Below are 13,359 nucleotides of genomic sequence, written 5' to 3'. Positions count from 1 at the left end.
ACATCATTGGCAGAACTGGAATTCCAATCCAGGCATTTCTGTGCAGAGCCAGTGCTTGTTGCGCTAGACTACTGGCAATAAAAATCCAGCCTGACGGAGAACATTCCAGTTGCTTTAGACAGAAATCTCTGTACTGGAGGAAGTATCTCGGATGCCCCCTGTCTAGCCTGGCCTTCATCTTCTAGTTGTAGCAAGCTGAAGTAGCCTGGGTTGAAGGACTTTGCTAGTTGTGATATCCAAGCTGATCACAAAGCAATTCCTTGAAGACTTTGACACCTTTGTCATGGTCTTTTCTCAGCCCTGTCACATCATTTTTGGTGACTTTTTTTCTCCATCTGGATTACCTGTCCGCATGCCAGGGATGAAGGGATGAGGGTGGCTTCAGGGTTCCTCAGCCTCCTCTACTCAGGGACCCTCTCCACCTGATCCAGCCCCCCACACTCATGGGCACACACTCTACAATCTAGGGCCTCGCCGTGGGCGTTCGCATGAGCTGTGCTGTAGCAGAAATGTTAAACGCCTTTGCCTCATTCATTCTCTGACCCCATGCCCCATGCCCCTAACCTGCCGGCCCCCTGGTGACCTCACTCTCGCTGTATCTGCTTCTTAAGCTAACTGAGGCCTTTCTTCCTGCAAGCTGTGCGTTTCCTCCTGGGCAGCCAGCCTCTCGTGGCCGGGCTCGTCTTTTCTCTGTGGCCCAGGTGTGGGGTTGATCTTCTCTTCCTGACACAGCAGGCCGCCTTGTGTGCTTTCCTGCTGCTCTAACTTCCAGTGCTGGGTCCTGCCGTCCCCTTTCTCTACTTCTGTACCTGGGTGTCTGAGAGGAGAAGACAGCTGTGCATACTGATTCTGCTATCCATTTCTGGTTTCTTGGTGAAAAGCGGGAATTGAAAGTTGACGTAGGGAAGCCTGGGTGGCGTAGTTGGTTAAGCGTCTGCCTTTGACTCAGGTCATGCTCCCAGGGTCCTGAGATCGAGCCCTGCTTTGGGCTCCCTGCTCATCAGGGAGCCTGCTTTTCCCTCTGCCCTTCACCCCTCTCATGCTCTCTCTCTCTCAGATAAATGGAATCTTTTTAAAAAGCTGACATTTATGTGGTTTTCCAGAAAAATAGAACAAATGTCATCTTCAACTACAGATATGCTTTCAATATTGCTCACCAGTCCTTTATTTATCTTCCTAGCCCACTCTCCTTAAAGAATAACTCTTGTCTTCAAATTTCCTGTTCAAACACCAGATCCTCCCTCCGAGCAGATGATCTTGTCTCCTACTTTATTGAGAATATTTAATTTGTCAGATATGGTTATGTCAGCTTCCTGTTTTCCATGTAAAAAGTCATCTTCATCTGCTTTCGTCCCTCCCTTCTTCCCTCTGACTCTAAAGAGGGGTGTCCATCCTTCTGTTTAAAGCCACATCTCTGCATTTGAGCCATCGTTGTTGGTTCAGTCCCTCCCCAGATCTGGTGGAGCTTTGCCTCATTGTTTACCCCTCACTCTTCAGATGTGCAGCCTTCCCCCCAATTAGCTCTTTCCTTCCAACCCTAACCATGTTCCTGTTTCTTGTGGCTTGAAAAAAGCAAAAAACAAACTCGTTGACTCCATGTTCCCTCTTAGCACACTACCTTGTGCTTCCCTACTTAGCCAAGTTCCTTAGAAGAGTAGTGTTTATGCTCGCCCACCGCCCACGCACTGCTTGGACCCGTGGGAATCCAGCACCTCTCCCCGTCGTGCCACAGAAACTCCTGTAGTAAGAGGAGCCACTGGCCTCAGCATGTGTAGCACATTGGCTCCTCCTCAGTTCTTGTATTGGTGTCCTGCACTTTTCTTCTGCCTCTTGACCCTCCTCTGGCTTCCACGATGCAGTTCTGTCCCGGCTCCAGGACCCCCTGGCTCGTCCTTTCTGGACTCTTCTCTGCCCAGCCCCACCATGTGCTGGTGTTGCCCGGGACTCTGTTTTGGATCCATTCGCCTTTCCTCCATGCTTTTCTTGGGCATACGCACTCGCTTTTGTAATTTAAAGGTATCTTCTGGGTACTGCAGCTAGAGTGATCTCTCAGGATTCAATCTGATAATACCACTTACTGGTTTATTTTTTTTTTAGGATTTTATTGTTTATTTGAGAGAGAGAGAATATGAGCAGGGAGGAGGGGCACAGGGAGAGGAAGAAGCAGACTCCCCGCTGAGCGGGGAGCCCGAGGTAGACTCGATCCCAGGACCCTGGGATCATGACCTGAGCCAAAGGCAGATGCTTAACTGACTGAACCACCCCGGCGCACACCACTTACTGGTTTAAAATGCTCTCATGGCTCTGAAGGTCCAGCTGTGTCACTTGGTGTATCAGGCCCTTTGTGACTGCAGCCTCGAGGGCCTCTCTACCCGTTCTTCCCCTCCCCTCCCCCAGCCCCGATCTGATGGTAAGTGCTCCAGTATCCCAGACTCTCGGTGGTTCCTCACCTGCATGTACAGTTTCCTCTCCTAGGCTCTTGCTTCTGCTCCTGGGGAAGCCCCTGCTCCTTCTCCTCCTGCTAGAACAGTTCCTGAGAGGGGCGCCTGGGTGGCTTAGTCATTAAGCGTCTGCCTTCGGCTCAGGTCGTGATCCCAGAGTCCTGGGATCGAGCCCCACATCGGGCTCCCTGCTCAGAGGGAAGCCTGCTTCTCCCTCTCTCACTCCCCCTGCTTGTGTTCCCTCTCTTGCTATGTCTCCGTCAAAAAAAAAAAAAAAAAAAAAACAACTTTAAAAAAAAAAAAAAAGAACAGTTCCTGAGCTTCCACAGGGGCAGAGAGGACACCTTCCCTCCTCCTGACCTGGAGCCCATCCACTTTTCTATCTTATATGCTGTCTTCTTTCATCTTCCCCGCTCACTTTACAGAGACACACTGAGGCTCAGGGAGGTCAGTGACTTTTGCAAGGTCACCTTCAATGCTGGAGACGGAACATGACGGCGCTGTGAGTTTGAGCCTGTTGCACACGGGAGGCAGCTCCTCTAGGACGCTGTGTTGGGATCTTATTTATCAGGTGTGGCGAGCAGTCTCGGACCCGTATAGGTGATCTGACCTTGCACCTCCTGTCTCTGTGGCCGGCCACACTGTCACATTCATCTGGCTCAGATACGAGACTGCCAGGTTTCTCCAGGTGCTTTTGAGATTGGGTCACCACGATAGGTCTCCAAACACCAGCCTGCTTTTTTCTGTGCTCTTGTCTTTAGGAGCCGGGTGTGGGCTGAGCCCTGCCTGATCGAGGCTGCCAAGGAGGAGTACAACGGGGTGATAGAAGAATTTCTGGCTACAGGAGAGAAACTTTTTGGACCCTACCTTTGGGGAAGGTGTGGTATCACATTGACTCTAATGTCTTCTGCTAAACTGAGTCCCTGGTTTCCCCCTCTCTTCCTTCTGGTGCTGCTTCTCCTCTCTCCCCTAGAGCCAAGTTCCGCAATCCCAGAAGTAAAGGAGAGGAGGAAGAGATAGAGGAAGGGAGAAACGAGGCCTACTTCACTGTGCTGAGGAGGGACCCGGAGAGAGAGGGTTATTGAAGTGATAAAAATGTGCTTTCCAGCTGCTGAGTGTGGAGATGGGGAAACACCGTCAGGGGACCTTGGGGACCTTTGTGACTTACCTTTCCTGGTGGCTAGAAGCCCCCACACACTCCCATTTTTTCCTGTGACATCTCCAGACTTTAGCCGCCTCGGATCAAAGGCTCTATTAGATCTGTGTGACCCCAAGTGAGCCATCAGCCAGCTAACTGTGACAGAGCTGATGGTAGGGCCATACCCTGCTTGGAAGGAGAACAGGGAGCAGGTTTCAGAGAGCCGCCTCCAAGAGGGCAAAACCTGGGGAAAGGGAGGTCCCAGCGACTTGGGGACGGAGGAATCTGAGTGTCATTTCAGCGCTGGGCTCGGGGTTGCGTGCTGCTGCTTTGGTGGCTGCATCTCTGTAGGCCGAGGGGCCCGCCTGGGGAAGGAAGGCAGGGTCTCTGCCCTGGGGAGCCGAGACCTGTCTGTGACCTCCTGCTTTCTCGGCAGGTATGACCTGCTCTTCATGCCACCATCCTTTCCGTTTGGAGGAATGGAGAACCCTTGTCTGACCTTTGTCACCCCCTGCCTTCTGGCAGGGGACCGCTCTTTGGCTGACGTCATCATCCACGAGATCTCCCACAGTTGGTTCGGGAACCTGGTCACTAATGCCAACTGGGGGGAATTCTGGCTCAATGAAGGCTTCACCATGTATGCCCAGAGGAGGATCTCCACTGTCCTCTTTGGTAAGCTAGCTCTCCTAGGGACCCCACGCTCCATTCTTTCACCTGCGAGGCCCGTGTGACCTCCTTCGGGGTTTTGGGACACAAGCGGGCATGAAGGGAGGGGCAGCGGTGCAGAAAGCTCCGGCGAGAGGCCAGCAAGGGCCGACTCTAGACAAAAGTCCCTTCCAAGTGGATGAGCCCCATTGCGTTACATGGCATTAAGTCAGTAGGCACGGTGGGGAGAGGGGGTCTCAGAAACTGCATGTTGGCTGAATGAACCAATGAGGGGCCCGACAGTGAAAGGACCCCTCAGCTAAGCTGAAACCACACTCAATGCTCTGTTCTTCCAACAGCCAGGCAACCCCTCGGGGAGAGTTGCCCAGGGTCGTTCACCCACATAGCTAGTTAATCTTCCAAATAAATCATAAGATCGTTATAATCATTACCTCCTATTGAACACCTACTTACCAGCTTTGTACAGGTACCTTATTAAAAATACATTATTTAACAATTTCACAATAGCTCTATGAAACAGATATGATTTCCATTTTATATATGAGCTCACTGTGACTCAAAAAGTATAAGAAATGTGTCCAAGCCACTTGGCAGGTGGGGGCAGAACCCCACATTGAGCCCAGGTGTGCTTTTAAAATAACTTTCTCAACATTGTGTCATTATTGAAAACCTGCTATATATCAGGTGCTTTAAAAATATAACTTGTATGGGGCGCCTGGGTGGCTCAGATGTTTAAGCGTCTGCCTTCGGCTCAGGTCATGATCCCAGGGTCCTGGGATCGAGCCCTACGTCGGGCTCCCTGCTCAGCGGGGAGTCTGCTTCTCCCCCTGCTCGTGCGCTCTCTCTCTCTCTCTGTATCTCTGTGTCTCAAATGAATAAATTTAAAAAAAAATCTTAAAAGAAAAAATATGTAACATGTATTATTTTTATTATTTCTCTCATCAAAATCTATTTTGATCTATATGGGAAAGCACGCACAATAGATTTATCCATAATCTCACTGCTCAGAGATAATTGATGTATATCCTTTCAGACATTTTCCTGTGTGTGTGTGTGTGTGTGTGAATCATCAGACCTTCCAACTGCCTTTTTTTCTTTAACTTAATAAAGTTAAACATTTTCCCAACTCATTAAATTTTCTTCTATAGCTGCATTGTATGGACGTTTCTTAACATACTCAGTTTCCAGCTGTTAGGTTATTTTCAGTTTTTCTCTTTTTTTAGAGAGAGAATGTGTGTGAGCAGGGGAAGGGGCTGAGGGAGAGGGAAAGAGAATCTCAAGCAGACTCCATGCTGAGTGTGGAGCCCAACAGGGGGGTTCCATCTCATGACCCTGAGATCATGACCTGAGCCCCAATCAAGAGTCGGATGTTTAACTGACTAAACCACCTAGGTGCGCCTGTTAATTTTGTTTTCTTTTTCTTTTTTTTTTTTTTTATTTTCAGTTTTCTAATGAAAGAATATTTTGACAAATATTTTTTACATATAAATGTTCGTAACATATCCCAGACCATCTCAATGGAGATAAATTCCTAGAAATGTAATTTCTGGATCCAAACATTTTAAAGGCTTTTTAGCACACGTTGTCCATTGCCTCCCAGAAAGTTTGTGCAAATTTACTTTCATCCAGAGTATATGGAACAAGAGCCTATTTGTAAATATCTTACTCAGCCACTAAGAATCCTGCAAGCACATGTTGTCAGCCCACTGTGCAGATGAAGAAGTTGAGGCTAAGAGAGATTGAGTACCTCTCCCAGAGTCAGAACACCTTGTGAGTGGCAGAGGTGACTGGTTCGAAACCTGGCCCCCTTCCCCTCCATTTTTAGAGCCAGAAGGAAATGTAGAGACCCCTAGAAAAATGTTGGGTGACAGTTTCTGTTGTCTGGCAGGAACAGTCAAATGAAAATAGTCTGCTTTTATAGAAGATCAAATTACTATCTCTAAAAATAAAAGCATATTGATGAGGAAAGGTAACAGTCACAGGAAAAGGTGTGAGATTCCCTCATCCTCATGTCTGGGCGAGACTGACAGCCTGAGCTAACCGAGTCATTTGTAGTCCAGAGCAACAAGGAGCTAGGGGCTGAGTCAGGTTCTCCGTCACTGACCCTTCTGGTCCTGGGGTCCCAAGAGGGTGACAATATGAATCTTCAGTTATCTGTCATTGTTCTTATGGCCACAAGGAGGCAGCACACCCTCTTGTCCGGAAATTATACTTGGACGTGGTCTTGAGGCCTAAGGATTCTTCTTGCCCCAGGCTCTGCTTACACCTGCTTGGAAGCTGCCACTGGCCGGGCTCTGCTTCAGCAGCACATGGACATCACTGGCAAGGAACACCCACTCAACAAGCTCCGCGTGAAGATCGAACCAGGTCCAGGAGGCTCCTCTGTCTGACTACCCCCTCCCCGACATTGAGCTTGGGGCCCCAAGTTTGTGCACACCTTGAATACTCTCCTTGGGAAGGAAGAGCCTTCCAGAGCTCTTTTTAGCCATTCCCTGGCCTCTAGACAGACTCAGCCAAAGCCATTCCACCCCAATGGGAGTTCTTTCCAGTTTTGTGCAGTTCTTAGTGACTTTACTGTTGCTTTGCATTTGTACAGGCCCCTATCATTTTCCAGGGCTCTTTGCCATTCTTCTTCTATCAAGTCAGACCTGTAGTCTTGTAGATTGACCGCTTATTTTACAGAGGACGTGAGTGAGCACAAGATGACTTGTCCAAGGTCATGTATTTTTATTTTCTGACATCTTTCTTTAGTTCCATGTATGACTAATCTAAGACCTCTGTGTGTGACTTAAGCTCACGTTCCTTGATGCCAATGACCATGAAAATGAACTTCTTGTAGACTGGTCATTCGTTTATTTTGGTCTAGAACATTTGTAGAAACAACCACTTGTTCTGGGAGGGGAGGTTGAGTGGAGGTGGTGACCAGTTGGGCTGGAAAAGGCACCAAGCCCTATATTCAGTCCTAAGAGTCAATGGAACCCACTGGAGCAAAGCAATCCCAGGAACAAGGAAACTTGCCAGTTCCCCAGGAAGGCTGGTTCTTTGTCTTCTTATTAGGTCCGTAGTTAATGACCCTTTAAGATCAACTTTGAAGTGGCTTGAGAGAGGCCAAGGTGGATCTGGAAACTTTCTTGGCCTTGCTGAATCCGAGGAAGCTGCATTCTGATCTCGTCCATAATGACTCGTAGAATCTGGAGCCAGAGAAGGACAACAAAAGTGACAGGTTACGAGTGTCTGCTTTCTCTGCTAGGTGTCGACCCAGATGATACCTACAACGAGACTCCCTACGAGAAAGGCTTCTGCTTTGTCTCATACCTGGCCCACTTGGTGGGTGACCAGGATCAATTTGACAATTTTCTCAAGGTATAGTCGACTAAGAGATGAGGGGAGAAGGAGTCGCCGAGAAGCCAGCTGGGCCAGAGTTCAGGGGTAGAGGCAGGGGCTGAAGGGACAAGGGAAGGGGTGGAGGAGAACGTGAGGCACGGAGGGCCTGTACCCCCCAGAGGATCCAGAATGACTGAAAAGTACCTCCCTCCCTGCAGGCCTATGTTAATGAATTCAAATTCCAAAGTATCTTAGCTGAGGACTTTCTAGAGTTCTACTTGGAATACTTCCCTGAGCTGAAGAAGAAGAATGTGGAGTCCATTCCAGGTGAGCAGAGGAGCTGGCTTAAGGCTCCTGGGAGATAGTAGAGAATTATGTCTAATTTATATCCAGGAAGACTGAAGGTGGGGCGGGAAAACATGATGAAATCGAGTCCTCCAGTAAGTGGCACCTAGGGGTGCACACCCGGGGTCCCAGGCCTTGTTCCACAAGAGTGATTTCTCTCGGCTCCTCCTGGCCTCGCTTGCTCCACTTTTTCCCCTCAGTGTCTCCTCTTGTGTCCCCATTTTCCTCACACGTACACACATATAACCAAACCCCCGACTCTGCCCAAAGAGCTACCACCGCCCCAGCCCTGACCCAGGCCCGCGGTACCGGCAGCTGTCCCGCCTTGCAAGCATGGAGTTGCCTCGTACGGACTTCTGAGTGAAGCAAAATCCCAGGGGCCGCCCTGATTTCAGCTTGGGAGGCCCTGAGAAGAGAGGAGACGGTGGCCTGTTGGGGACGAGGCTGCCCACTGGAGGGCACTGGAGTGCCCTCGTGCTGGGCACTCTGAGTCAGGCCATCATTGGTCTGGTAAACTCACTTCCCCTGACAGCTGGGACTGGTCGGGCCTGGAGCACCTACCCTCTGCTTGGAGGCCCGCACTTGAAGGTCACGAGACTCCCTGGCTAATGAAAGTTAATAATTACTGAGTGCTCACTACGCACCAGGCAGCATGCTAGACTCGTACTGTGTATTTGCTTATTTAATCCTCACCACTACTAAGACGTGCAGGGCCTCTCATTCAGCCTTTTATCATTTTACAGATAAAACGGAGGCGCAGAGAGGCGAAGTAACATGCCCGTGGCCTCCCAGCTAGTTAATGGCAGGGCTGGGATAGGAGCCCAGGCAGCCTGGCCCCAGGGCCCAGGAGCTTCAACACCGTGTTGTTCTTCTCATCTGAAGGAGAACGTGAACTTGACTGAGGCTAGGAAAGGCTTCAACCGCTTGGTTCTGGCAGCCCAGTGTTAATTTGGACTCAAAACGACTGTCACAGTAGAAAAAGGGGCCATCCAGTCTGACAATAACAATCTCTGGGTCTCAGTATTAGTGGGACCCAACCAGAGCAGGTAGTTCTGTGGGAAAGTGATGTTAAAATTAGAGAAGCAGTTTGGGATCGAGAGAGGCAGAGAGGAGCTTGAGATCTAGGTGTTGCTGGAGCCAAGTTGACCTTGAAGCTGCCAGAGAATTCTGACAGCCCCCTCTCTCCTTCCACCAAACAGGTTTTGAGTTTGATCGGTGGTTGAATACCCCGGGCTGGCCCCCCTACCTCCCTGACCTCTCCCCTGGGGACTTACTTATGAAGCCCGCTGAAGAGCTGGCCCAGCTGTGGGTGGCCAAGGAGCTGGACATGAAGGCCATCGAAGCTGTGGCCATTTCTTCCTGGAAGACCTACCAGCTGGTGTATTTCCTCGATAAGATCCTCCAGAAATCCCCTCTCCCTCCCGGTAAGAAAAAGTGGGGTAAATCAATGCAGCATATCAAGGTCCCTTGTGTACAGAGCTTGATATCAGGGGCGGGGCTCACCCCTCGGCAGCTGCGGGGGGTTGGCAGGTGGATGCAAGCCCCTCACGGGGAACACGTCAACAGCTGCTGTGAGTCCTACACACAGGTTAGGAAGAGAATCCTAAAGCCTAGCCCTCGCTGCACCCTCAGGCTCTGCAGGTGATTCTTCTCAGCTCTTCACATCGAAGTCTTCCTTCAAGTCCTCCTAACCGCTCCATGCCTGGGGGCTGTGACTGTGACCCCCCAGGGAACGGAGGATGAACTTGTGCACAAATAGCCCCCACTACTGCCGCGTGGCTGCTCAGCCAGAAATAACATTCCCCCAGGGGTGTTGGAAAGAGAACATGTGAAAGCCGGGAGAACTTTCAGCAGCTCGGTGGTGGGGGGAGAAAAACCTGGGGTGGGGTGCAGCATGTTTTAGGGGGATACCTGGGCTTTTAACCTGGAAGGTAAGCGGGATGGTGGCAGAAGGCCTGTAATTACATTAAGGGAAGTTTGGTGGAAGAGCCTTAGAAATGAGGGTAAACTTAAGGCTCGGACAGCGCCCTTTCGGAGACTGAGGTGAGCAGGATGAGGTAAAGTGGGTGGTCGGGAGCCTCCGTGACATCGTTCCGGGGGCTTGCACGAGGGTCTGTGGGCAGACACATTTGTGGCTCTGATGACACAGCCATTAAAAACCCATTTTCTTTCTTCAGGGAACGTGAAGACACTCGGAGAGACATACCCAAAGATCTCAAACTCCCAGAATGCAGAGCTCCGGCTACGATGGGGCCAGATCGTCCTTAAGAATGACCACCAGGAGGATTTCTGGAAAGTGAAGGCATTCCTGCAGAGCCAGGTGGGTGACCCCCACCTCCTTGTCCCCTTCAGGCCCACATGGTGGGCCGCCTCGACCTACTGTCCGTAGTCCCGCGGGTAGAGCCTCCCCGTGTGCCCTTCTGTGGAGCAGAGGAGGGAGGGGAAGGGAGAGGACCCAGCCCAGCGGCCTGGTTCCTGAGTGTGGCTGGGGGAGGTGTTCCCATGGCGGGAAGAAGCCTCCGGGGTTGGGGAGCTTTTTGCAGATCACCAGGTGAGGCCTGAAGGGTCCAAGCTGGGTCAGAGCTAACCCCAAACTGGGAAAAAGGGTAAAGCGGGACTCCAGGGCCAGTCTTGGGGCGAGGGGCCCAAGGACAAGAGAGGTGAGTGAAGGGTAAGATCATAGGTTCCTGCTTCCTGGGGAAGCCCGTGACCTGGGAGGGCTCAGAGGCCAGCAGGAGCCTCGGGCGCCCCGTGAGAGCGGCCCTGCTGGGGAAGGGCCAGAGCGCTTCAGAGCCCGGGGCGCGATGGGGCTGGGTCCAAAGCAGCGCTCGGATGCCCTCATCCGTTTGTGGTGGGAGCTGCGCTCCTGTCTGGAGGTGTTCTGAGCCCTCTGCAGCCTTCTCCAAGCCTCTGGAGTTGAGGAGCTTTGTGATGTGGCTTTCTCACATGGGTGGGAATTTGACTTGTGGGTTTTCTTGTGCTTGCCTGCAGTTGGGCCTCACGCGGCCCTCGGTTTTATAGGCGGCAGCCTTTGCTATCAGCTCAGTCCTGATCTAGGTCGTGAGTTCAGGCCTTGTGTTGGGCTCCACGCTGGGGAGCCTACTTAGAGTGTAGACACCCCTGTGCTAGCCTGGATTGGAGTGAATACCGAGATCTACCTACAGGGATCTTTGGCCCCAAGAAGATGCCAGAATAAGAACACGCCTGTCTGGGAGCCTCCTCATTCTAGCACTGCTACCCACATCCCCTTTGGCACCTGCTGAGGCCTGCTGTTGGAGCGGCCCTGGGGCCGGGGGCTGTGTCGACTCACTGAGCAGGCTGCTTAAGCCACGGGTGTGTGTGTGTTTCTTGCAGGGGAAGCAGAAGTATACTCTTCCGCTGTACCACGCAATGATGGCTGGCAGCAAGGTGGCCCAGACCCTTGCCAAGGAGACCTTCGAGGCCACTGCCCCCCAGCTCCACAGCAATGTAGTCAACTACGTCCAGCAGATCGTGGCGCCCAAGGGCAATTAGAGGCTCTGGGCCTGGCTTCTGCCTCTTCAGACTTTGCAGGCTTTCAGAATATTCCCAAATTCCAGTTCTCCAGCCAAATTCCTGAAGTTTACACACCCTTGGGGAAATCTGGTCTCTGGGCTTGGTGTCTGTGACTCTTGGGCCTCTGCTCTGGTGGAAACTTCTCTGGACCAGCAAGTCCTAAGACCAGAGAACCTTCCACAGCTCTCTGCTGGCTTTGGTGAGGGCGGCTGTCTTCTCCCTCCTCCCTGCTGTCGGGGAAGGTCGGAGATTTTCTTACGCCTCTCCTCCCCTCTCTTCTCCCTCCTCTTTTTTCTTTTCTTTTCTTTTCTTTCTTTTCTTCTTTTCTGATTCTTGAAGTACTATGCAAAGGGCTGCATTCTGGTAATTCATTTTTTCAGGTTTAATCTTTATTTTAATAAATATTTTTAAATGAAAAGTATTTAAGTTGGAGTTATGACCTGAGTGGCTGTGAAAATTCTGCTTCCACACATGCCCTCTGTGGGGGGCAGATGTTCTAAGAAGGTCACGGTGGGGTGGGGGGCGCCCCAGAGGCTGACAGCACTTCCCTGTCCACAGGGAACTCCCGGGCATAGGAGGTAGGGGTCTCACACCTGCAATGGAAAAATACAGGGCAGTATGCCCCATTGCACGCCTGTAGCGAACGAACCTCATTCCAGTTCTCTGTGAAGGCAGCTAAGTTCCCTACCTGCAGGGCCATTCCTGTTCATCTGTTCCATTGCTTAAAAAAATGTGTATTTTAGTGTTTTTTTCTCTGGCCTTCTCACCATCCTTCATTGGGCCTCACCTGCTTTTGATCCTGGATAAGTATTTTTTTTTTCCTGGATAAGTATTTTAATGGTGTGGTAAGAAACAGAGTTGGTTCAGAACTTGGCCCTAAGTTCCAATTTCCTGGTTTTCAACATAGGAATCTCAGCAGTTAGCAGTTTGCGTTTGGGATGAGGGAGGGTCTCGAAGAAAAACCCAATATTTAAATATATTTAAGTTCCCTTTTTTTTTTTTTAAGATTTTATTTATTTATTTGACAGAGCATAAGCAGAGGGAGAAGCAGGCAGAGGGAGAGGGAGAAGCGGGCTCCCCGCAGAGCAAGGATCCTGATGCGGGGCTCCATCCCAGGACCCTGAGATCATGACCCGAGCCGAAGGCAGACGCTTAACCGACCGAGCCACCCAGGCGCCCCTAAGTTGCCTTTCTTCAACACCGGGCACTCCTGACCAGGTCTCCATGTGTGGCCATGTCCCTGGCTTCGAGGTTATCCATTCAGGCCTCCTGCTGTCCCCCCACTGGGTTGGGGAAGAAAAATGCAGCGTAGCCACTTGAATAGATGTGTTCTCGCTCCTAGCAAAAGTTAGGGAATGGCGGTGAGCAGGTGCAGGCTGGTGAGCGCCTCCGTCCACTGGCGCGCCCGGAGCTTTGCCAGCAGAGAGGGAACTCTGGGTCTGAGGAGAGGGGTTTGGAGGCGCAGGACTGTAGGATCTCCTCCGGGCCCTGGCACTCTGATAGCAGACTGTCTCCATAGCTCTTTCAGGGCTGTCCCTGTTGATACGCTATAGGCAAGGATGATTTTAGGGCTATCCAGATGCCTCGCCTGCTCCCCAGCTTGGTGGCTGGCTTAGCAGCTCTGACAGCCATGGCTGTCTTGCCTTGTTTGCACAAACACCTACGGCAGAATAGTAGGATCACTGGGGAAGCCCTTCCTCTGACAGCCGCTCTTTGACCCCACTAACTTTGAGAATCCTCACGGTGCACAGCATGGGTATCCTGAGTTCTGTTGCCTGCCCTGCTCACCCCCTTTGCCACCCAACAGTCCTGCTGGATGTGCCTATCCTTTTATAGGGCTGGGAGGCAGTGCTCTTGCCATCCTGTATCCCGAAGATGAGGCTGTGACGTCGTCTGGGCAAGCTTTATGGG

The 13,359-nt window shown here is 51.2% G+C and overlaps 1 protein-coding gene across 4 annotated transcripts in view; it reads left to right on the top strand.

The window, feature by feature from the left end:
- LOC113931828 (arginyl aminopeptidase) overlaps positions 1-11,856 on the top strand; it is a 36,188-nt gene extending 24,332 nt beyond the window's left edge. Inside the window, exons 4-11 of one of the 4 annotated variants that reach the window (XM_027609920.2) lie at positions 3,203-3,319; positions 4,016-4,251; positions 6,499-6,612; positions 7,496-7,608; positions 7,788-7,896; positions 9,114-9,338; positions 10,092-10,234; positions 11,269-11,856. In XM_027609920.2, the coding sequence (XP_027465721.2) occupies positions 3,203-3,319; positions 4,016-4,251; positions 6,499-6,612; positions 7,496-7,608; positions 7,788-7,896; positions 9,114-9,338; positions 10,092-10,234; positions 11,269-11,427 (1,216 nt within the window). In that variant the 3' untranslated portion in view covers positions 11,428-11,856. The remainder of the gene's footprint in view (positions 1-3,202; positions 3,320-4,015; positions 4,252-6,498; positions 6,613-7,495; positions 7,609-7,787; positions 7,897-9,113; positions 9,339-10,091; positions 10,235-11,268) is intronic. The other 3 variants (XM_027609923.2, XM_027609922.1, XM_027609921.2) reach the window with 3 other exon arrangements.
- The last annotated feature ends 1,503 nt before the right edge of the window (positions 11,857-13,359 follow it).

This window comes from Zalophus californianus, chromosome 10, assembly GCF_009762305.2.
Source record: "Zalophus californianus isolate mZalCal1 chromosome 10, mZalCal1.pri.v2, whole genome shotgun sequence".
Classification (NCBI taxonomy): Eukaryota; Metazoa; Chordata; class Mammalia; order Carnivora; family Otariidae; genus Zalophus; species Zalophus californianus.
This window is presented reverse-complemented; position numbering and strand designations above follow the sequence as displayed.